This window comes from Corvus brachyrhynchos, unplaced genomic scaffold, assembly GCF_000691975.1.
Source record: "Corvus brachyrhynchos isolate BGI_N302 unplaced genomic scaffold, ASM69197v1 scaffold191, whole genome shotgun sequence".
Classification (NCBI taxonomy): Eukaryota; Metazoa; Chordata; class Aves; order Passeriformes; family Corvidae; genus Corvus; species Corvus brachyrhynchos.
The window spans coordinates 2,701,707-2,726,113 of NW_008236487.1; the positions used below are offsets into that span (position 1 = coordinate 2,701,707).

The following is a 24,407-nucleotide window of genomic DNA, read 5'->3' on the forward strand; positions in this document are numbered from 1 at the left end:
AACAAGTATCCCTTTCACCTTTCCTCCCCATTTTTGTTTATTGTCCTTCCCATCCTCTCTCTGCAGAAATGGTAGTGGGCAGAGGAGAGAAGTTTAATGTTAGTGTCACATACATACACTTAACCAGCAGCAGGAGAAACAGAACTTAACCTGTTGATGTCTGCTGCAGAAAGGCTGCTGAATGTGGGCTCATGCTGCACTTGGTCTTTTCAATGCTTGGGCAATTTTGGGCTCGATATGCACATTGTGGAAATATGACAGATTTATAACATAGCCAGTAATACGTTGCAAAATTGTGAGCAACAGTAAATGAAGTTGCATTTAACACTATGTATGAACAGATTATAATATACCATAGTAGAACTGGCTTAGGGGAAAAAAATATCAATGAGCAATTAAGTGAAGAACTTTGTGTTTGTTTTGGAGGAAAGGTCACAAAATAGCGGCCTCCTTTTTGCCCAAGTGTTTATCTTGTTTGGCAGTTTCCAAATTCAGTGTTTGCAAAGGAATGTTACTATTTTTATTGTAAGTTCTTTATGTAACAAGGGATGTTTGCACAGTGGAACATTTTATTTTCACCAGGATTTTATAATTTGTCTATACAGATGTTATAGAAGAAGATACAATTTGCTGGAAATCTTTTGGAAAGTATGAGGGTCATAACTTAGCCTCCCCTTCCTTTCAACTCTTCTAGCATGAATATGATTAATTATTTTCTCTTGTCATTCATTTATAACCTTTTTATATTTTAAATGCAGCTCCAACATGAAGCCCAAGAAAGGTTTTTCAGATAAAGAACTGTTGAAGTTTTCTGAGAGGGATGAATCAATTGCTTAGCATACCAAAGTAAAGACTCAGCTGTGTTGCCATGGGGTTCCAGGTAAGGATTTTGTTTACTTCAGATATAGTGCACCAGCACTGATTTGAAAGATAACAGAACCTTAGTGCTTCAGCTTGCAAATGCTCACTCTGGCTCTTAATGTAACTACATTGCTTGCAAGTTCAGCCCCTCAGCTAAACAATTCTGGTTTGTGAACAGGCACTAGCTCTCTCTTTTACACTTGTATTGATTCTACATTACTAACAGGACTAAAAATGGCAAAAACTCTATTTTTTTCTGTATTTTTTTTTTTTTTTTAAAAAGTCAACAATATGATGAATAGTATGGGAACAAGTGTGTCACAGAGGCCTGTTGCAAGAACCCCCTGCTGAGAAGCACACGGTGAAGTTTCCATTGCAGTGTGTCCAGCTGATGTACAGCAACACACGTGAACATGAGGACCAAAATATAGACATTGATGCCAGGAGAGTGACATGAGTTTTTTACCATCTAGAATACAGAAGCAGAGAAAACAAACAACAGCACAAATAAAATATACATCTGAATGTGATGTTCTTTGCTGGTTGGCTAAAAGTGAAAGTTTAAAAAAATGTACTTTGGTAAAATATCTTTAAGTGAATACTTACACTAGAAGTCCTAATTTGAAAATTTTCTCTGTTCACAGGGATACACATACCTGCCTCTTCAGCCTGTTCCACCACCTATATGGCTACCTCTAACTGTACAAAGTGCTATCCAACTAGATTTACTCCCTTTCCTACATCTGTGGCAATTTGCATTTGATAGTCTTTTGGAGTTACTTCCTTGCAGAGGCAAATAACCACACGAAATACAAAGCAGTGGAGAATAAAGCTGTAAGTAGTTGCTACAAGGAGGCTGTTCCTCAAAGAAGAACACTGCTAATTTGTCATCCCGACCCTGTGGCTGGCTGTGGTTCTACATGTTGACAGTCTGAGCTGCCTAAAGGGACTCAACGCCACTGGAGGGAGACCAGCACAATCTGAATGAAAAGCTTCCGATCTCGGTTCATGCATCTTTTAGCAGTTAACAAACCAACTAGACAGGAGGCAAAACTTGGCAACTGGCTTAAATGAGATGATCAGGGAGAAGGAAAAAACTGGACACCTTTTATCCCAGGCACCAAAATCTGATAAAAAGCACTTTCATGTCAATGTGCGGGGTAACAGTCACAAAAAACCTGTGCTGCTTTAAGCCCCAGAGTGCTCCAAGCAGCATCTGGAAGTTTAAACAGCTGAAAATTATGGTCTTTTGATATGGTAGAGGCCATTCAGATCTGATTTACATTTGGGCTTAGACTTTAAATACTTGCCTTCCCAAGGATTCAGTTCTTCTTCAGTATAAGATAGACTAAGAGGAACTACGTGAATCGAAAAAAAGACCAAAACAAAAAATTAACAAAAGCTAAAAACTACCCACAGCTAAATCAATAGTAATATGTTTTTTTGGGCTTTTTTTTTCAGTTTGATTTCCCAACGCGTATACTCCCATTTCCCCAAGCACAGTACTGCACTTTGAGGGGGAAATGCTGAAATGCCACTGGACTAGCTGATTATTTCTTGAGAATTCTGCCATTTCAGAGGAGCTGGAAGAGCAGCTGAACTTCAGCTCTCTTGAAATGTGTGTCTAGCTGGCTAAACACTCCAGGAAATAGACCTTTCCTATATTTTTTGCATACCTTGCTAAGAACATCAACACCCATGGACTTGACAAAAATAACAAGGAAGGACAGTTTGGAGTGAAAGCACACAATGAGCCAACTTAGAGCTGGTGAAGGTGTCAGGTGAACTTTCTGATACAACGCAGCAGCCTCTCCATGTATTCAGTCCCGGACAACACCGCTTGTGATGGTTGTTGGTGGACTGTTGATGATGGCTGTTGATTCAGAGGGCTGAATCTTACTCTCCAATGGCTACCGAGCAGGAATCTGGCTGGAAATGATGTTTAGGCACTACTGACTTGCAGGGGATTGGAGCTAGCCACACAGAAGCAGAAGATTCTCTCTTGGTTGCCAATCCCCACAATTGTCTAGTCCTTTGGAGTTCATTTGGTGTTTGTTTTTTTTTTCTTGGTGTTTTGGTTTTTTTTTTATCCCACATTAGTCCGAAACAGTGTGGCTAAATGCATTTCAAAACAGGAAAATAGTACAACTCCGTGTTACTCAAAAAAGTGAAGGTGTTTGTCTTTTTTTGTTTTCATTGCAAAGCTTTGACCATTTTTCATTAAACGTGCTCTGCTTGCCCCATCCCTACTCTGAGCTAAACTGCTCTAAAATGCTTCTCTGGCTTAGGACAGCTCTTTTAGCTGCTGATTTTGGTAAGCATCTTATTAATGGCCTGCTTGACATGGGTGGTGGAGCTTCGTCTCCGAGTCTTGCCCTGGACCATCTTCCGGCGCCGCACCTCCCGACAGAGCTCATAGAAGGCCTCCATGATGTTGCCCTCTCCTGTGCAAGCAGAGCACTCGTAAAAAGCACAGGCAAGTTCTGTGGCCAGCTTTTCACCTTCCTCTGTGCTGACTTGCCTGGAGTGATCCAAGTCTGCTTTGTTCCCCACCAGGATCAGGGTGACATTTTTGGGCTTTTTAACTTCATCCAACAAGTTCTTAAGTGGCAGCATTTCCTCGAAGCTGCCTCTGTCCGTGATGTCGTAAACCAGCACGAAGCCCTCACCCCATCGCACGTGTCCTTCTTTCTGAATGGCATCCTCCTGTTGGAAAAGACAGACACCAGCCTTAGGAATTTGATTTACAAAGAAGATGGCAGGCCTTCAGGGAGGTGCTGGTCCTCCAAAGCCTCCAAAGCTGTGTACATCTGCTTTACTTTATACTTTGCACACATCACCTTTCTCATCACGTGGCACAGGAGATCTACTGCACCCAGTGCCATGAGCTGCACAGGCCTGTGCAGGGCGAGCACCTGCCCTGTTTTAAAAGGAAGGGAGACCTGACTATGACAAATCTGCTCTTCACTTTAGTCAGAATCGTTCACTGAAGTTGTAAAGCCTCATCACTTGACTGTAGAAGTGGATTGTGACTTTGTGCCTAGTAATGCCGTGCTGCTGGGCCGGCCCTGAATCAAAGGCATGACAACAAAATAATTTTACCCCCAGTGATGCCTGAAGTGGCCGCCTAAAAAAACAGACTAGACAGGAATAAGGGAATAAAGGTAGGTATTTATTTGAAGGGCCTTCAAAAGTACCCCTGGGGAGCCAGAGGCTGCTGCCAAGATGGACCCCGAGTCACAAGTTCTTCACACTTTGATAAGTTTGGTTCATTTGCATATCAGGGTTAATTCTCCAATTAAAGCTTCAGTTAATGATGTCATTTCCCCAAGCTTGCCCCCCTTTCTGAAGCTGTTGGTTTACACACTTTGGGCCTAGGACAGTCTGGGTGTCCTTGGAGAGCAGGCCTGGAGAGGCTTTGTTGTGTCTACCTGGCATGAGAGAGCAGAAGTGAACTCCAAGGAACTCCAGAGTTACAGACCAGGAAGTGCATGATTTGAAAAATATGAAAGTTAAAACCTAAGGCATCACCAGAGTAAGCCCCTTGACTTGTTTGTTCTCCCAGTATTTGAAAACTCTAAGCAGCATCCCTTGCAGAAGGGCGTGGATCCAGCATGGGGGAACGATGGGGGGGTTCTGCCCAGAAGCAAATCTGTGTCCCCAGAGCAGAGCACACCTGGCCCCGGCGCACTGCTGCCACCACCACACTCCCCTCCCCTGCTGCGTACCCGAGCCAAGGAACTGGGTAGCAGCACATGCACCCACACACCTGACCAGCTGTGTCTAGTATCTCCATGGAAACCACTTCATCATCAATGGTAGCTTGGTGACGGTATGTCGACTCTAAAATAAGAACACATATTGTGAAACGTACTAAAAGAACGTAATTTTCTCTCTCTTTTTTTCTTTTAATCTTCCTCACAGATCTCCCAGCACAAGAGCTGAGATGTGACACACAGTTTGACTAAATTTTCTTTGCTGGAGCTCTTCCAGCCATTCTGGAGCACACTCAAGTCCTCTTTTTTACAACAGCAACGCTTTTACCTCTCTCCACAGGGCACAACTTTTTCTTCCCCATGAGTTAGACCAGCAAAAGGCTGGTGGATGCTGCAATCTGCACCCAACAAAGGACAGTTTGCTGTGGCAGAGAGCTCTGCAGAGCTGTATCCCATTTTTCATGTTTCCTCCTAGGAAAGGCTGCTACCTATGGAAGACAATACCGCAGCTCTCAAAGTATCCAGCTCAACAGGCTGTCACTGCGTAGCTTGGTGATCAAAACCAGTATGGTTGCAGATCAAGGAACCTAACCACTAAGCTCAGGCCTTGTACTGTGAAAAAAATACAGACCAGTTAGGTATTTTAGGAATGTGTGTTTTAAACATGCTGAAATCATCACATTCCCCTCTTCTAGCAAGGGATCAAGCAGTGATTTCCCTGTTTATGATTTATAAGGATAACCAGTGGGCATTAAGCATTTACACTATGCCATAGGAAAAAATAAACCTATTTACAGTCCCAGGTTCTGGAACCAGGCAACTAATCAGAAAACTAATGACAAAGGAGCTTGTTTTATCTTAATAAGCTGATAAGCTAAATTTGATAGCATTTGACCTAAAACATGGACAACTATCTGTGCTAACATTCAGATTTATTACTGCTGCTAGCTCACAGATGTCCTATATCAAAAGGCAAATATGTGTGCTGTAAAAGTCTGGCCAGTGACTATGAATGCTTTGCATTGTCAGAGACACAAGTCTTTCATTTGGTACAAATCTCTTCAATAGGAAAGAAGGATATCTTTTAGGAAACGCATTTCTTTGACTTGAACTTCTGGAAGGGCTCGTGTTTGGTGAATGCCTGTTTTCACGATGTACCTCTTCATCATCAGGAAGGTTTCAATGCTGTCAGCGCTGCAAACAGTCTCTTCCCAAACCAAAAATGTCCCACTCCCTCCCTGTGCCACCTTAATTGCTGTAATTGCCCAGCTGTCTCTAATAAGGACAAATGGTCAATTTACTTGGGCAGATGGCAAGCAATCTTGCTGTAGGGTTTCAGGCCATGAAGACTGGGTTTTCTGAAAGGCTGTAAATACCTCTTCTGGTTAGTATTTCCAGGCTGTGGAAGGAGTTGGAGTCTCCCTTTGTGATCTTGAGGCTACACCTACACAGCAAAGTAAGGTATAGCAAAGTCTCTTGGTGGTGTGTCTCATCTGTCCCTTCCACACACCCTCCTATGTGCAGCAATTCCCTCAGGGAATGCAGAAAAAGCAGGAAACACTCCTTCAGTGTGAGAGCTGCAGTGATGCACCTTCAGTGAGTTATTTCAGCGTTCAGTGCTAAGTTGGGATTCCCTGTGTAGTACTCCAGGCTCGAGGTTATTTAGGAACTTCTGCTTTGCTTCTTTGGGGGAGGGTGCTGTGGAGAAGAGACAGCTCTCTGAGTAAGCAATGTGATTTTAGCTCCTTACTTGCTAAGGCTTTGCAGTGCTTATATGCCTTCAACCATCTGGCCCTGCATGACAAGTGGCTGCTGAGAAGTTTTCCACAGAAGCTGAGAAACGTGGCTCACCCAGCCACGACTGCAGGGTATGTGTGAAATGTCCTCCTTAGGAGGCAGGATGGGGTAGGCCATACAGATCTTCCCTATGAAATGGGAGAATAAATATTGAGGAATAGGCTTTTTCTCACTGTGCAAAAGCAGCATGAATCTTAACTGATACTTGACTTCTCAAAATAGGACTCTGGCGGCGCTTTATGTTGCAAGTTTAACTTGCTTTGGCTGCTCATGTTGGAAAGGAATCTGATCTTGGATGAGTAGCACCGATTTAGGTCGGATTTGTGTAAATAAATCTTAGTAAATGTGTGTCTGTTCCTGTGCTTTGGAATGTGTGGTAGCTGGGTGAATTTTAATGAGGAGTGTAAAACAGCTGGACATTGAAAGCATTTTTGGTGTAATCACAGACATGGCTTCTCCTTCAAGGGAATGGAAACATCTGAAGAATCTGGTTGTCTTGTAAATTATGAGCCCTGAAGATGCGAGTTCCAGTCTGCTCACACTGATCCCATGGTACTTCACAAAAACACTGCCTTGCTTTGGGATTTATTGGTATCATTTTCCTTGTGGTACTACCTTTTTTTTCTTTCTTTTTTTTTCCTTTTTCCTTTCTTCTTTTTTTAGACATGCAGCCAGAGAGTAATTACAGGGCTTGAGATAACTGCTGGACCCCTGACTGAAACCACTGACAACACAGGTGTCTGTGTCTCAGCTAAGCGCCCGTGACTCCTATTAGAGCTGATGAAATAAAATAGGTGCTGGTGCAATATAGCTTACCTGAGCTCTCTCCTGGAACAAACTGCACCTTAAAAGTACTTGGAAGTCTAAAATTGGTCAGATGAATCCAGGCTGTGAAAGTCTTAAGCCTCTGTCATCACAGTTAAGTAGAAAAAGCAAGGTGTAACACTCTACCAGTGGCTCTCAGGATGATTTTGGGCAACTTCCTGCACTTCAGATCGTGATTTGCACCAGGTGCTGCCTATATATTCTCTCTATAGCTATGTGGCTAAACCCTCACAGGTGGAACAAACACCATGGAGCTGTGTTTTGCTCACCACAAACTCGGTGTCAAACCTGCCAGCCTCAAAGCAGAGTCAGGGAGCTGCTGTGCAGACTGAGCCGTGGCTTGTCTGAAGCTGGCAGTGCTGTGGAAATAGATTTATTTGCTCTGCTTCGATATAAATAAGTAAATCTGACCTGTTCTTGCTGGTCTGGGGGCGTGCTGTGCTTCCAGTCATATTCCCAGTAAGAGGCTCAAAGGTGCTGATGATGAGTGTGGCTGATGCCAGATTCCAGAGTGGCTCCTGGTCATAAAGCTGAAGTCCCCCAGCACTCCTGCTGTGCAAAGCACTCTTGGTCCTCATAGTTCCATTGTTTGAAAAATTAAAGTTCATGTCAAATATATTTAGAGTTGTCAAAAGGCCTGAGGATTGTGTTGGAGATGGTAGCAGTTGGTTTGGTTTTGAGCCACAATAATTCATTGATAGCAACTGAGTAAATCTTTCAAATGACCACAGCTGCTGAGAAATTATGGAAAAAATTATTTTGCAGGGGAAAAAAAAATAAACCAGCTTCCCTGGGGGCTCTTGGTGTTGATAAGCATATTATAGATATCCCTATTCTTCTGGAAGTATGATTAAAAAAAAAATACAGGAACAAAACCTGTCACAGCTTGACCACATCACATCACATCCTTGTACTATGCTTATTGTGGCATTTTTAACAGAGCTTTGGCCTGTAAGACTTGACTGGTCATCTCTCAAACCTTTGTTTTGTCCAGGACTATCCTGTTTTTCTGAATATATTTGTTCCAGAACACTGTATTTTGTAGAGGAAAACTATTATCTGGCAATTAATTTCTAGATTTTGGGTTATAGTTGCAGTGATGTAAAAAGCTGTTTTCAATACCTGTTTATTTTGAACTGGCAATATCTATTGGGATATGTCACAGCTCTAGAATGAAGTATTTGCATGGAGGTGTTTCTTGAATTTAGGAGTAGGTAAATCAGCTGAGATGGAGCAATGACATTTTACAGCCAAATTTAAGGAACAGCCTGGTCTCTTGTTTGCTTTTAGGTACAGAGGGACACAAACTCTCTTTCCATACAGAATTTCAGTTGATTTTTTTTCATCAAGAAAGGTTAAAAAAACAAGGACACATAAAAACACTCTAAGAAACTTTGGTCTCATGGTGGTTTTCAGCCAGATGGATCTAAGAAATGCAAGAGATCTGGAGAAAGACCTTTTGTGGAATGACTGCAGCAGAGTTTTCAGACCAAAAACTTCAGCTAATAGCCATGAACTTTTAAGTCATGGTTAAAGTCCTCTTGGATGGCAGTGGAGCAGTACATCTAAAGGACAAAAACTCTCCATAATTAGTTCTGTTAACAGAATAAAGGTTCCTGTTTTCTGTTTGGGGTGTTTTTGATGTTACCTCACTACTCATTTAGACTCCTGCAATCTTTGGCACCCATCTGAGTGTACCTGGCTATCACATTTGAGAACAGTGACTTTGACAACCCACTGGAGGAAAAAAGACCCCTATTTCTATTACTAACCCTGGTGCTGTTCTCCTTCTGTGAAGTCTGTCCCCCTCTGCATTTCTTTGCTGCTTCAGGAACTTTTCACATTTTACAAAGCCTCTGTAAGCTGAATGGGTCCTCCTGACTCAGAAAGTCTCTCCTGCCTTCTTCCTTCCTCAACCCCAGCTCTCCTCAAAGCACAGCGGAATTTATTTTTCTTGCTTGCATCTGGCTGTTACGTGTTCCCTCTGTTATTTACCTTGCAGGAGGGTTTTTATTTTGCCACCACCTGTGGTTTTATGGTAAGCACAGTACCACCCTTGTGTATTTAGAACATGTTTCTACTGCTAATGCAGCATAACCTCACGTGTCTCTCTTTTCATTAACACCACAGACCCCCAAATGAGCAAAGTTGGGTTATGTGTTGATAATACCATCAAACAACATGCCATGAATGGTCATTGCATCATGATTATCATGTGTAAAAGAAGAAAAAATAGTAAAAATGAAGTTTCTGAAAGGAAACTTTGTGACTCTGATAATTTGACTCGGACTCTTCAATGTTGTGTTGTACATGTGCAGCCCCAAGAGTCAGGAAATAGGGAAGGGAAAGTTCCAGGAGGTTGTACACTCATCACAGGTATCATGTGCTCTTAATGGGCAAAGGCCATGCTACACAAACACTCAACATCAAGCTGCAGCTTTCAACCCAAACATGTATGAAAGAAGAGTTGTTTGCAGAGATATTGAACCCAAGTCTAGAGTCTCCAGCCTGCTTCACATGCTGTGAATGCTGCTTTTGGAATTCACAAGGTGATGTGCAAACAGGTTTCTTTCCTAACTTCATTTTTGGCTGCCCTCTCCAAGGCTATGTTTGCTGCAATCAGAGTTGCTGCAGGCGTTCCCAAACCAGTCGGGTTAAAGCTGAGCACAAAAGGAGCCACATGGGAGGCACTGCAGGCAGTGAGTGTGCCTTGGCTTGCCGAGCCGCTTTTAGTTGTTTTTCAGTACAAGGTGAAGCTCTCAGAGGTCTCTGTTCTACATAAATCGAGGCTGGGTGAGGCATAGCAGCCCTATTCACACCCCTAAGAAGGCACAGGGTGGAGCAGCCCTTGGGCCATCATCAGGCATGAACCTCTGCACAAGCCTGGATGCAGGGTTGTCCATGGAGATGGGCAGAGACCATTTGTAGGTGACCTTAGAAGCAGCTTCAGGTGCTGTGGGGACTCATGGGGGAAAAAAGGATGCTCTGTGGAGCACAAGGACACATGCAAAAAACCCAGCTAACTGCAGTGTGAAGTATGGAGAACAAATCCAGGAGAAAGGAGGCTTGATTAGGTTGTGGCTTAGTGAGCAGTTTGGTTTTTATCGTGTTTTCCTATTTCTAATAAAGTGGGAAGGTAACAGATGGCTAGTATTTGCATAGCCCCATGAGACTATAAAGTTCTCATCTTGGCATGAGAGGATCTGTTGCATCCTTAGAATTTCCTCTTATTAGGAAGAACACATGAGTGATTAAAAACTAGTCTACAGAAAAACATTTTTTCTTCATGTGTTGATATTTTCAATAAACAACATTTTGGCCTCCAAACAGAAATTGTAGAATTGTTTTCTTGAATAGGACTCTAAAAATAATGCAAAATGTCTTTATTTGTTACCTTCTGCTGCACGCAAACATGATTTTTCTGCTGCATGTGAAGAATGGGTTTCTTTTGAGAAGTGAAGTGGTGTGTTGCTTTTCCTTTCCTATAGGTTCTGTCTTCATTCAACTTTTACTGGGATAGGCAAAGAAAACGTGGGCAGGTACCTGGGAACTGAATTCATCAAAGCATGCTAAAACCAAACCAATAAAGCCAGAGCAGTGCTAACAAGTAGGGAGTAAGCTTAAAGGTTTAAACAGCTGTTGGTTGTTTTGGTTTGCTGGTTTTTTGGGGGTTTTTTGTTTGTTTTTTTTATTTAATTTTCTCCCCAACACTTGGAAGGGATGTTGGTTCTTGGTAGGAATTATGTCCCTGATAAATTTAAGTCTAAATAAATCGTATTTTGCTATGCCTTTTTGTCTGATTGCAGCAAGAAGTCTTTGTTGGTGAAGCTGAGTTTCACCTTATTTCTGACAATATAAATGAGAACTAACCAGTGAGACTTTTCTCACCCTAAAACAAGTAAAACAAAAGCCTTTTCTCCTGAAGGTGCAGAGGCAAGCACTGGAAAACTCTGCTCATCTGGAAAACATTTCAGAATATGATGAGCAACAAAAGTAGGGGCAAAATATTTTGCAGCTGTAGCTATAGCAAGAACAGCCACTGCCATTCCTGGGTTTTGCTGTCTGTTGAGCTACTGTAAAAAAAGCAGTGTTTTTATTACTGGCATCAGGAATATCTTCATCCCAAGACTCATATGAAAGAAAACAAACCACATTTTCAGATAACTGCTTCCCATGTTATTGAAAGCATCTTCTGTTGCTGCTCTCAATTACAATTTCATCATTTCAAGCCTTTGTTGAGAATTTTAGAAGCCAGAGTTGGTGTTTTAAGGTGCTTAAGGCCATATGAGTCCATTTCCTTAGAAACACCTCAGAGAACTTGGGAATACTTTCATGGCTCATTGCTGTAATAGATTCAGTATAAATTCCTCCCGCTGAAGAGCATGGTAAAAATGATGCAACATATTAAATGTATATCAAGTTAAATAATGTTTCTACTGTTTTGATGTAGGAGAAATATAAACATGGGATGAAGCATAGGAAGGCACAACCTAGACTGCTGAGGACTGAATCCCTTAAGCACCGAGGCAAAGGAATGAGTAATTTTGTCAATAAAAATTGAGGATATGAATAGCTGGAGTCTGGCTGGAGAATAAGGCTGCTTCCCAGTGATTTATGAAGTGTCTACACATTTGTCATGGTAGTCTCTGAAGCACAGGCTGGCAGCCATTCCTCCCAGCCCCAAAAGGTTGCTTACCATCACACCTCACTCTGGCTGAGGGCCCACTCAGGACCACATGTGTTATTCCCAGCCTGTGCTTGGATAAGCTGCAGTTGTCAACACGGGTGTTCAGACGAAATATGCAGGAGGCAAAGTTCTGCAAGATGATGGCAGAACCCTCTCCTCTTTTTCTGCCTATAGAAAATGGTTCTTTTTCATCATGAGCACTGTGCAGACTGCACTATCCTGTTGTGCAGCAGGAAGAGGAGGGGGCTGGGAGGGGAGGCTGCCTAGCTTCTAGTGCTGTCAACCTTTACACCCAAGGGCTGAAGAGGCCATCAGTTAATGATTTATAAACATTTTACTATGGGCTGCTCTGTTAAAAGCTCTGTTTGCTGTCTGGGCAGTTTCTCTCTCAGCTGTGCTGCTGTAGGATTTTCGTGCTAGAGACAGGCAGTTAAACCTTCAGGAGTGTTAAGATTAACTTGCTGAGTAAGCCACAAGAAAACTGGAAATCCAACACACAAAGATGTGTTTCTTTAACTTGGGATCCGCAGCAGGGAAGGCAATCCCAGGGATCAGGAGTTTGTATTCAGATGGTATTCCAGCTGTCCAGACAATGTGTTAGCTGAATAAATCAGACAGCAAAGACAATCCTACAGAACTGTATTTGAACTGGAGCTCTTTATCATGGCTTCAATGGCACAAAGCTATCCCAAAAAGATGGTTCTTGCATCTTCTCTTGCTAGGATGAATTATATATAATAAATAATACTAAATGCTCCAAGTGAGGTCTTGATTCCCACAGCTAAGCTGTTTCTGGGTCTCAACCATTTTGATGAAAGCTGGTTTGGATATACTTCTACTTTGCTCTGTTGTTAATGTTGTTCATACAGACCTGTATTTGTCCAGTGCAGAAAACAAACTCAGGCCAGCATTACTTGCTAGTCCTGCCATATTATTTACATCATGTATGGGATCTGCAAATTCTCCTTGTGATTCCTGAATGATACTATTTTGCTAACAGAACCCCCCAGCTACAGATGTAAGCAAAACTACCCTTCTAACGTAAAAATAATCATCCTTGCAAGACGTTTTCCAGTGGGAAAAGCCTTCTTGCCAGTGTAAATACCTTCACAAATTTGTTTCTGCTGTTCTTGCCACAGTGGTGAAATTTGCAAGTCTTGAGCTCATCTGTAGGAGATTCAGTTTTCTTCTGTGGGAGAATTCAGGGCTCTAAGAGAGGTTTCTGTCTCCTTCCTTCAAGCAACTTGTACAATTTTATCTCGTATCTTTCTTGCTTTCCTGGCACCTACACATTTTACCCATGTTTGAGGGTCTCTTATGGGCTGCCTGTGTGTTGCATTGGATAGGACTTTATAGACACTGTTCAAGTTTTTAATTCTCCCAGGAGAAAAAAGAGTGAACAAAAATCTGTAAAGAAATTGGGATATAGTTGGAATAAACACTCTTCAAAAATGTCACTACTAATCTAGTAGTCCTGGCAAAATTCTAATTTTTCTGAAGACCCCTATTTCTTACGGTTACCTCTACTCCTTTAAAGTAGTGAAAAGTCTTCTCTCTATCCTGTTTGAATTAAATAAACCCCTTGGCTTTCTGTCTCTCTCTGCCTTCACACACAGGCCAGCCTGTCATGCCCTGTTCTACTGATTACATGTTCAGAGAGAGTTTTCTTTTCAGAGGATCAGCAAAGTTGTATGAAGTGTGTGAACAGCCAGAGAAAGAATCTAGGGGCACTGTGAGAAATTATCTCCTTGTCTGCTGATAAGTTATAAGTAGATTTTTGTTTCAAATCCAGTCTTTGCTTGCTGTTTCTGTGTGCCTTTGATACATGTCTTAAATCTGAGTATCAGATACCCAAAGGATTTACAGTCCTTCTGTAAGATGAAGGATTTTGTAGGTGAGACACAGAGGCAGAGAGATTGCAGGTAACAAACCAGGTACAGGAACAAGAAAAGAACAGAGGAGCCTATCTCCTGCATTCACCAGGAGTTTTAGTTGTTTGGGGCTTTTTCCTACATAGCAAAAACTGATGGTTTAGTCCTTGAGCCTCAAGAACCCCCTGATTCTCCCAACTATATATAAAAATGTTAATCCAGAACAAATGACAAAACAGAGTTCATAATCCCCCCATTTTTTCTTGCAAATTGTTCCCGTTTTGGTGGAACAACAAATGTGTTCTCAGAGAAATGCTGTGAAATTACTTTTAAAAGCACTCAACAGTAGCAATGATGAATTTTCTTCTTTCATCATTTGATCCAGGAGATTCTCCCTGCATCTCATGGCTTATGGAGGTAGGAAATTTGCTGCTATGCTTGAAGTACTCTGCAGGCCCTCTGTCTGCCTACTGCTGTGATGGCTCTTCAGGCTTCCTCCTCTTTTTTTTTTTTTGCCTTTTAGCAGTTCCCTTGATTACTCTGATTCAGCATCTCCAATTTTAAAATCAATTAAATATCACAGTGAACCACAACATCTCTCCAACTCTGAGCTGAGGTGAAGGCACTAAATTCTGGGCACTGCCAGTAGCTCCTAGTTGGAATTGCTGAGATGCAGACTCTTACTGCAGTCTGCTGGAACTGGGGAGAGCAGCTATTCCCAGCAGCCTTGAAAATTATAGTGTCAAGCCCTGGGGCCACTGAGGTCCACAGGAGTCCCACATTCATGATAAGAGTGTGGCTTAAGTGGTGCCCTAACCAGGACAAACATTTTGAGGCCTTCTAACATCACATGGAGCTTGCTTAGATGTTTTTAAAGTTGTGTTCTATTTAAGAACATGTAAACATTAATGAATTTGGTGGAATACATGTGGGAACCCAATCCCCTTTCTCAGTACATATTTAATGAGCTAAAGAAGACTAGTTTAATGCTGAATTCTTCATGTATTTGATATTTTAGAATACAACTGCTTGTATTTTTAAAAATGTGCAGTTCCAGCCCATTTCTACATAGAACTCTTCTGTCTAATTCTGTTGAAAATGTGAGATAGCTACAATTTACTGTAAATGAAGATGGATGTGGAAACCCATTCACCTTGATAATGCCAGGTAGGAATCTACCTTGAGGAATTCATCACCTTTTGGAAAAGCAATCAAAAACCCCATGCCAAGATGGTGACAATGACTTGCCAGTCAAACAGAAATACTGGACAAGTCAAGGCTGATGATTAACACTCCCCAGAAAATGACCTTTGCTGTGGTTGTTGCCCTTTGGCTGAGAACAGTTAAATAAAAAGCAGAGTGAGATGCATTTTTGTGAATATACAACTGTCCTAGCAGTATTTGCACAGATCCAACATCGCTGCACTGAAGTGGCCGAGCTGCAAAGCCCTGACTTCAGCAGCAGCTCTGTTTTCCAAAGCTTGCAGGGTTCAGTGACGTTCCTCCTGCCAGAAAATGTTACTTTGTGGTTGGTAATTTGGCTCCTGGAGGTACAACATTCTGTCCAGGTGCTGCTAAAAATGTGGCCCTTCATTTTCTGCTGGCAGGTTAGAATAGTAAAGAATATTTATAAGGTGTGTTTTTTCCCTTCCAGTTAAAATGTGCCACCCTTGAATTAAAAGAGGAATAGGGTTTGGGTTTGTTTTTTAATATGATGCTTAGTTTAGGTTAATGTTGAATTTCCATCAGGCCTTGAACAGCTTGGTGAAAGCTTTCCTAAAAATAGGAATTATCTGGGGATTGCTTGCATCAGAGGGCTAATGGGTGGTTGAAAACTTGACATAAGAAATAAACTATAAATTTGACATTTTTGTCACAGCCCCAGTGATTTTTGGCAAAACCTCCCGTTGCTTAGTAGCTGGATGGTTTGCATCTGTTTTACTCCTGTCCTTTTAGAACAACTTGACAAAGCAGCTTATTTCTCCCTGTAGAGGAAATGATTCTCACTGACACAGCTTTAATTTTTTATATTGATTGAGCATGTAGATATCCCTCTTTCCACATAACTGCCAGTCCATGACTGCTAAGAAGAAATGAATCTATTCTGCTAAAACTTTCAGTGAATTCAGATGTTTACACATAATTGGACCCCAAATCACTGCAGGATGACCATGCTAAAGAGAGAAAACGCAGTTTTTCAGGCACTGTTTTCAAAGCTTTTCAAGGTACAGTTCCTTTCTGATTGATCTCTGAAGGCTTGGATAGTGGTTACGATTCCAAAATAATTTTTCACCTCTAACACTTCAGAACCTTCTTTGTGATCTGTAGTTTGACAAAATAATACCTTACAAAACAAACTCTGGTGAGCAGATTCCGCCAGAAATTACTGTGATTAAGAAAGAATTTATTGCCAAGAGTTTATTAGTTTTTGAATTTCTCAAACCTTTTCCTCAGAGCAACCTGGAGTGCTGAGCATCACAGTGACTGCAATACACAATTTAAGCTATTATTCCCTAAACTGAATGGGGATGTAGAACTCAGTAAGTCAGAAGAGATTCAATTTTCAGTTTATTGAGATAAGACTGTTGCCTGCATGAGAGCTGCAAAGAGAAGACAATTAGATTCCTGAGGGGCACGGTAATTTGCAATTGCATTCATTTGTAAAACAGAAACAAATGTCAAGTCTTGTATAGCAAAAAGGGCATGGGGCCTTCATAATGGGGCAAAAAATAATAAACCTTGTAGCTTGTAACAACTTCATTTGTGTGCTTAAACAAGGCAAAAAGGATGCTTTTGCATGCAGTGTCCCTGGAAGAAATTGATGAACTTGGACTACACTGATAGAGAAGACTGTACACACTTCTTGTCACGTTCTTAAAATGATGTACTAGTGATAGAAACGTGAAGTACTAACACTAATAATGCTAATACAACATTCTACTGAACATTCCACTCTGCAGCACAAAGCAGGTGACATATAATTCACTGAGGAATATACTGATAGTAGCAGATTAAAGAATGCAGTTGAGTTCAGGTTGTGCTGAGATTTATTTTCCCAAGGTGGGAGTTTTAAGCATCTGTCACTGCTGTACTTTGCCAAACAAAAATACCTAGTATGATCCTGGAAACTCTGCTTTTTTCAAGGGGCTGTCTGGGGTCTGTAACAGAATACATCAAACTTCATTTCTGCTACGCAAGTTTATGGCATTTTCTATTTCCTTAACGAGATTTTTTAAGGAAAGAACATTAATAAAGAAATTGATATTTAACTGTATGGTCTGGGTTGGAGCCTGCAAATAAATATTAGGAAGGAGAGAGGAACACATTGTTGGAGAAGAGGGAACTTTTCAGCCCTTTGTGTGTGAATCACTTAGTCCTGAGGTTCTAAGAAGTGAATGCCCTGTCTTGGACTTCTTGGCCTGGATTTGCTCTGGTGCAGAGCATTTAAATAGATGCTATTTTAAGAAATACTAAGAAATGTGACCTTGGCAGAAATTTTAAGTGAAGCCTCTAATTCAGGGCAACTCTTTGACAGGTTTTTTGAGATATCTGAGCCAGCTCCTTGAAAGTGCCAGACCCAACAGAACTTAGTGGGAGCAGTGGAAGGGACATGTGGATGCCCTTTACATGATTGGTGCCCCTATCTGGTCACCCAAAAAATGAGGGACAATGTATGTTTGAAAGTGAGGACAAAAAAATTACCTAAATCTAGGTAGACTGACTGTAAAAACCTACCTTTTTTTGGCCATGAATTTTTAAGATCTGTACCCCAGTCACCTTACTCTCTAGCAGAAGATGTTTGGGTTATTCAAAAGCAGAAAACTGATCTCACACTAAACAATTTGAAGAGCGAAATATTAAAGCAATTGATTTCAATGGCAAAATTCCCATGGATTTCTGAGTGGGCAGAAATGTGCCTCATCCGATATCTCAGCTTTTGTCTGAGTGTTACTGCTTCTCTGTTCTGCCACCTTAGGTAACAACTTGTTCCAGCTTTAAATGACCATAGAGAAGCTTTTCACAGCAAATTTCAAGGCTGACTGAGGCTTGGAATTTCAACTCTGTGATTTCCATTGCTTCAGCTGTGCCATTCCACAACGAGCTTCCAGGACACAATAACCTACCTAGCGTCGGGTCGTACTCCCAGATGAACCTCTTGGTCAGGAAGCGCACGACGAGAGCTGGAGGGACAAAGAGATTTCATGTGAGAAGGACAAGACATCAACTCAGCAGGTTTTTCAAAGCTTTCCCAGCAAAGTTTTCTATGTGAGTGGACATGTAGCAGCTCCCCTGAACTGCGAGCAGAAGTCAGTGTGTGTGGCCCACTTCACACTTTTGGAGGGGGGCAACAAAACAAAACAAAAACCAAACCAAAGCAGAACTTTTTGCAACATTAAAGCCGCTACTTTGGATGCTTCAGGTTTCCCATAACCAGTGGAAAAAGAGTTGGCAGTTTTGGAACCAGCTTTGACACTTCAAAATGAGGGTTGTTCAAAACAATTTTACACTTAAAGACTTGCTTTCGGATTGTAAACCTTGTAAGGCAGAAATAATTGGCTAAATAGATGCCTTCTCTATTTTGGCATGCCTTCCTCCTAACAGTTTAACTTCCATGTTTTGCCTACTTGAAGCAAACAGATAAAATATTTTAAAGCAATGGTCCACACATGCTATTAATCAATCTGCAGAAATAGAAAAAAAAAGGTTAGATTTTGGAGCACTGGACAGGTAGTTCTTAGTTTCAGCTTATAGGTGAAGATCTTGCTATTCATGTTCTTGCATTTAATTTTTTTCTATCCCTCTAAACCCTTTAAAAACAACTTACACAGGCTTTGATTATTCTTGAATTTAAAACTGAGCAGCACTTTGAATTTCCAGTGATGTAAATGAATCATTTACCACTGCAAACCATCCAAAACCCTTTCTGCAAATGAAGCCAGAGATTATCACTGCACTAGCTATGAGTGCAGCAACTACAGCTACAGGAAAAGTTTCCCTTGCCATCAGACCTATACAATTGTTCCATTCTTCTTTTGGTTGCAGGTGGACAGAAAAGGTGTTCTGATCCAAAACTGAAGCCAGGAGAATGCCCTACATCCCAGAATTCTATGCCCAACAGGAGGATTAGGCAACAGCCTGCAGAATAAATCCAACAAATTAAGATTTGCTTAATCAGACAATCAGAATATTAGTTTTAAGAAGATTAACTATGCCTTATACTTGCAGGGGTAATAAGAAGCTGATCCTAAGGAAATGAGATCACCACACAAGAAGCAATTTGAAGTTGCTATTATTTTAAGTTTCTATTTTCCTTAGGAAATTCTACTTTTGATGTCTTTGCTTAGGATTTGCTGAAATGCTGTCCTTGTTCCTCCGAGTAGATGTGGCAGTTCTTAGTCAAAGTAACTCTTCAAGTCATGGCCCTTAACCTGAATGTCACACCAAAAGAAGATGACCTCTTTATAGCTTATTTTCCATCCACGGTGATGTTGCACCAGGACTTTTTTTTGCACCTTTTATCTTAGCTGGAATAGTTCAAGCATCTCTGTTGAGATGCTTTGTTTTGAAAGTTTGGTCATGATTTGAAAGTTTTGTTTTGAAAGTTTGGTCATGATTCTTCTCTAATTGCTCTTACCATCTTCTTAGTCAAGGACAGCTTTAAAAAATGCTTTCCTCTTTGACAGCCATACTGTGAAGGGGAAGCAGTGGTGGGCCACCTGTGTGGAAGTGCCTGAGCCTGTGCCTGGACCTGGAGAAGCTAATGAAGAGAGAGAAAAGGCAGAAGAACCTGTCCAACTATATATATACTTAAACATGGTCCACTTAGTTATGATAACCTTGTAGCTGTAGATGGAAATTGCTGGAGAGGAGAGTAGAAATAATGGAGGGGACTAGAAGTCTGTCAAGCATGTCTAAGACAGGTAATGGAGAGCAGCAGCTTTGAAAGAAAAGAGGGAGAAGAGCTGATTTTGGAGGTGCCCAAAGGTGACAAGCCACAAGAAGTAAAAGTAGAACTGGACTGGAGCTACTGAGATGAGCCTGGGAGGAGAAACCCACGGTTATGTACACAGGATAAAATGGTTCAGGTGTGCAGTGCTGCAGAGGGGAGGAATTAAGAGATCACAGGTGTAAGCTCTGGTGAGAAGGGGAAAGCTAGGCTGTATTTACCTCCAGCACATGCAGATCCATAAATAATTACATGTTTAGGAGGGAGCTGAGCTAAAGAAAGGAAGGGTGGGAGGTGGCTGCCATGCACAGAGTCAGATGGCAATTAGTCTCTCTGCTGGCAGATCTCAGTGGGGGGCACAGAAAGCACAGTGAGCCACTTGCTAGGCACTGCTGCCAATAAAGCATTTTTGTAAGTATTTTACTTTTCTTTGGACCCAGTGAAGGGAAGAAAATACCCCCTTAGCACAACCCCAGTGAGTGGGGAACTATCAGCTTCAGAGCCACGTGCTCTTGGGGCTGGGCAGAACTGCTGCTCCTCCAAGGCTGGCTCTGCTCAGCCTCCCTGCTTCTGACCCAGCCAATTCCTCCAAAATACTTCTGCTCTCTTTCATGGCAGTGGTCACAGTCCATCCTAAAAGCTTTTCACTTCCACACATTTTTATGAGGCTCAAGATTAGCAGCTAGCTGCATTGCACAGATGGGGAACGTGAGATGCTCTTGATCCAGAGTCTGTTCTGTTTATAAGTATTGCAGACTATGCTGGATGGGAAATGTCTTCACTTTTGCCTCATTAGGGGTGCTTAGCAGATGGGCCTCTGACATCCAGCTGAATATTAAAACAATGTATGTGACTTTGCTGCCTGATCTGACTGCAAATAAACGATGAGGGAAGAGCTGGGAAGGGCATCCAAGTGCTTGGGCTGTCAGTCTGGAGACCAACTTGCTGGCTTGTGCCTCCTGCCCCAGCAATGATCCCCCAGAGCAGGGGTATTACTGTGGAGCCACACTGTTTATGTTGAGCTCACTCACTGCCAGATGACATCACTTTTCTGTAAAATAACTCTGCCAGCAGAAGAATCAGGAGCGAGGACATCAGCAATTCACCACACTTAGAGCTGTAGCAGTCAGATTTCTGCTGCTGGCTTAAATGATGCTTTGGGCAAAGCAATTGAATTCCCCCACGGCCTTAGTAATGTTGCATAAAAGATGAGTTGAGACGGGCATTAATTCCCTCTCACCTGAGCAAAGCTGTGTGTACTGTTTGACCAGTCAGTTTTACTTAGACATGCTTAACTCTAATGCTAATAATGAGCCAAAAATAGGCCAAGAGACTGAAAAAAAACCAATCCAAATGCTGGGTTTTGATTCAAAATGACATTGAGGCTGAGACTGTCTGAAACACATTATTTTCTGATTACAGTAAGTGACTAATTCCAATATTCATATTAAAATGGCCATTTCCAGTGCTCATCCTCAAATTCATTTTGAAGCAGCCAAGAGTCTGATACAGTAGTTAATAGGAGTGAATTTCATGGCCCTCCACTGAGACTAGTCCAGGCTCTTCCCTGGACACTTACTGCTTGTGAAATAGAAGAGCTTGCAGGCTTGGAAGGAAAGAATCTCCACCAAACTGCTCTGTGGATTCCCACTGTGCTTTTCGGAGACATGACCATCCCTGAAGGGAACTGATGTAACGTCCCAGAGAAGCAAGAACAGACTCCTGTCTCCTTCTGCCTTTCCTGACACCCTCGCTTCCAAGTCAGCTGTTTTGTACAGGGTATAAATTAGGGTAGAACTTGGCACAGGACTTTCATTCACTCATGTTTAAAACTTCTGCCTTAGAAGTTATTCTTGGAGAAGAATCATGACTATCTGTCAACTACATTTGCAGTGCAACTCCACTGAAGACAATGAAGTTATATCAGGATTTAACTTGGCATATAAACCAAGATTATCAACCACATAATTAATCAATTTCTTTCGAACTTGTGTGGCTGAGTCCCTTGCTCAGCTTTAAAAATCCCAGTCCATATCTTTTGGAGATTTTTTTTTTTGTGTGTGTGATATTTTGCATCTTGCTTTAGATCTTTGTTTGGATTTAGTAACATATAAATGCTCTGGCTAAATTTACAATCTGTCTGAATACATATCTTTGTGGATTTGGTATCATTCCAGCTAATACAAGCTGAGTTTTTTGGGGAAGAAAGGAAGCCGGGTTTTATTTGAAAAACAACCGCCTTCCCAAAAAGTTACAGAGTTCAAAGTTATTCTAAGAAAAATAACAGTTTTCCACAGTGAAATAACTGTATGATGACTCTTTTATGCCATGAGAATTTTCAGCTATAAAAATGGTCTGAAAGTAGTCCCATTATTTAACTTATCAACAAGTCCATTCCTGGTGCCATGATGATGTGTCATCAGTAGACCACACTTGGCAGGAGACACCAGAGCGGTTAAAACCAAAGGTTATAATGATCAAAAGGCAGTTTCAGAAATGAAATATTTCACTTTTTCTTAAAAGCTATATTTTTGTTAGAGAGTTCATCCCCCATTCACCTTCTCAGAGGCCCTTTATGTATTGGAATTTCAGTCCCCCAGGAAGATGTGGTGAGTTCCAGTCTGCAGGAGGGCAGTGCTGCTGCATTCTGGCAGGTGATGTTCTGCCTCCTCAAACAGCTCTATGTCCATCTTTGGGAAATAATGGTTTGTTTTAAAGGCAAAACCATGAGAATTTAATTTGCTTGTGAAAGTCTTGTGGGGGTGTCTATGTGTGGAGAAGGTGTGAACTTATAATGCAGAGTCCTTTTCTGATCCTGATCCATCAGGGATGTAAACGGGCACTCATTGCCCCTTGCTCTGCATCCATGAGCCTGGGTTTGACTCAGCTCTGACAGGATCTCTGGCAATTCAGTGATGTGGGGATGTGAGGACTGAGTGAGACATCCACAGGAGCAGCTCTCTGCCTTTGCCTCCTCTCTTGGTTTGCTCACTGTGGTCACTTCTGATGCTGGGACCTGATGCAGTAGACTAGATGTTTCCTACAGTAAATCTGATGGAGCAAAGCAAGATCAGAGAGAAAAATAAGGGGGAACTCAATGAAGTATAAAAATGTTTTGTTTTACACTGCCTTGCTGTTTCAAACTATGCATGTTTTAGGCCTATTTAAGTCACTGTCTTAAGCAGTGAGCTGTTCAGAAAAATTACTGTTTATGATTTTATAGTTTTTCTTTAACAGCACAGGGAGGTCCTCCACTGACTGCCAATATAAGTTTAAAAAGTATATGTACTTTTATATATGAAGATCAATTAAATATAAATACCAAATGTATATATTCTTATATACACCACAGAGCAATTTAAATATAACAGTGTGTGTATATATATAGGTGTATATATACTCTGCTACAGTAAATACAGACCAGGATTGAACAGCTGTGGGATGGAACGTGTTGCTTTTGCCTTTCAGGAGGTTTCACTGTGTAATGTAAGCCTTTTTCTTCAGTGGTAATGGTAAGGGCTTCAGTTCTGTGCATTCAAATGTGAGCACCAAAAATGTCTTTTTGTTCTGGTGGAACATAAAGGGACTGTAATACCTGTCTCAAATATCTGTCTCAATTCCCACAGCAGGATCATGGTGGAAACCAACATTCCATGTTCAAGTATTTCAAAACCACTAATCTATTTTCATATGTACAATATTAAGTGCTGTATACTGGATTTATCTTTACAGTAAATAGTATTTTACATGCAGAATGTGAGTGCAGTAGGACTCCAAAGGCTGTTTCAGGTAATAATTCAGTAGGTTGTTCAATTAGATATCAACAGCTGACCTTCTTTCCACAAGTTGTTTGGAAAGATCAAGATCCTACTGTGGAAGAGACAGAGACCATAGTCCTGCTCAGCTGTGGTTTTTAGCAGCCTCCATCAGGTTATTCATACTCCGGCCTGACTAAATGTCAGGGTATTTCATGTCACTGTCACTTCTCAATTTCTACTACAAGGTTTTGGGGAGTATTTCTTTTGTTAGCAGCAATTTCAGTCCATCCCAGAGGTAATTGCATTTTGCTGCTGTGGGAAATAGGTGATTTTAGGAACTTCTGAGTGGGAAGAGCCTGGGGAAAAGTAACCTGTTTCAAGGAGCTCATCTGAAATTCTGGCACACTCCATGGCACGGTGTATCTACATACTTATCTTGACTGTCTTAACAGCAGGCTGGACTTCTTTGTATGCTCACCTGGATAGTTCACTCTCATTTTTTTATTGATTAGCAGTCATTCATCCCATCCCCACTGAGCAGGAGGATTTTTGTAGTAATGTTCTGCCCATTGCTTTCAGTGCTCAAGGCATGTTTTTACAATGGTTGCTGCACATGGAGCTTAACCAGGAGGCTTAATTTACATTACGTTACCCCGTTCCATAACATGTAATTTCAGTATGAAGTTCTTTATTGCACAGGTCTCCTCTCATGTGAAGGATAAATTATCAGACTGGTGTGTCTAATGGTTTTGATCATTTTAGGAACACAGTTGTACCATTTCTCTCTCCTGACTTCATTGTATAACTTGTTCTGTCGCCCCTTTTGTGAAGCCTGAACTTTCTGGTGTGCTATTACTAACACATCTGGTTTTCCAAAACACAGTTAATGGTAACACCTCCAGATGTTTGTGTGTCTGAGACAAAATATATTTGTGATGGCGTTGT

At 41.5% G+C, this 24,407-nt stretch overlaps 1 protein-coding gene across 3 annotated transcripts in view; it reads right to left on the minus strand.

Annotated features, from left to right (window-relative positions):
• Positions 1-222: 222 nt before the first annotated feature.
• The window catches only part of RERG (RAS like estrogen regulated growth inhibitor), a 97,367-nt gene continuing 73,182 nt past the window's right edge, over positions 223-24,407 (minus strand). For all 3 annotated transcript variants that reach the window (XM_008644010.2, XM_017726271.1, XM_017726272.1), the window contains exons 3-5: positions 17,882-17,938; positions 4,631-4,704; positions 223-3,567 (exon numbers count right to left, since the gene is read on the minus strand). In XM_008644010.2, the coding sequence (XP_008642232.1) occupies positions 3,160-3,567; positions 4,631-4,704; positions 17,882-17,938 (539 nt within the window). In that variant the 3' untranslated portion in view covers positions 223-3,159. The remainder of the gene's footprint in view (positions 3,568-4,630; positions 4,705-17,881; positions 17,939-24,407) is intronic.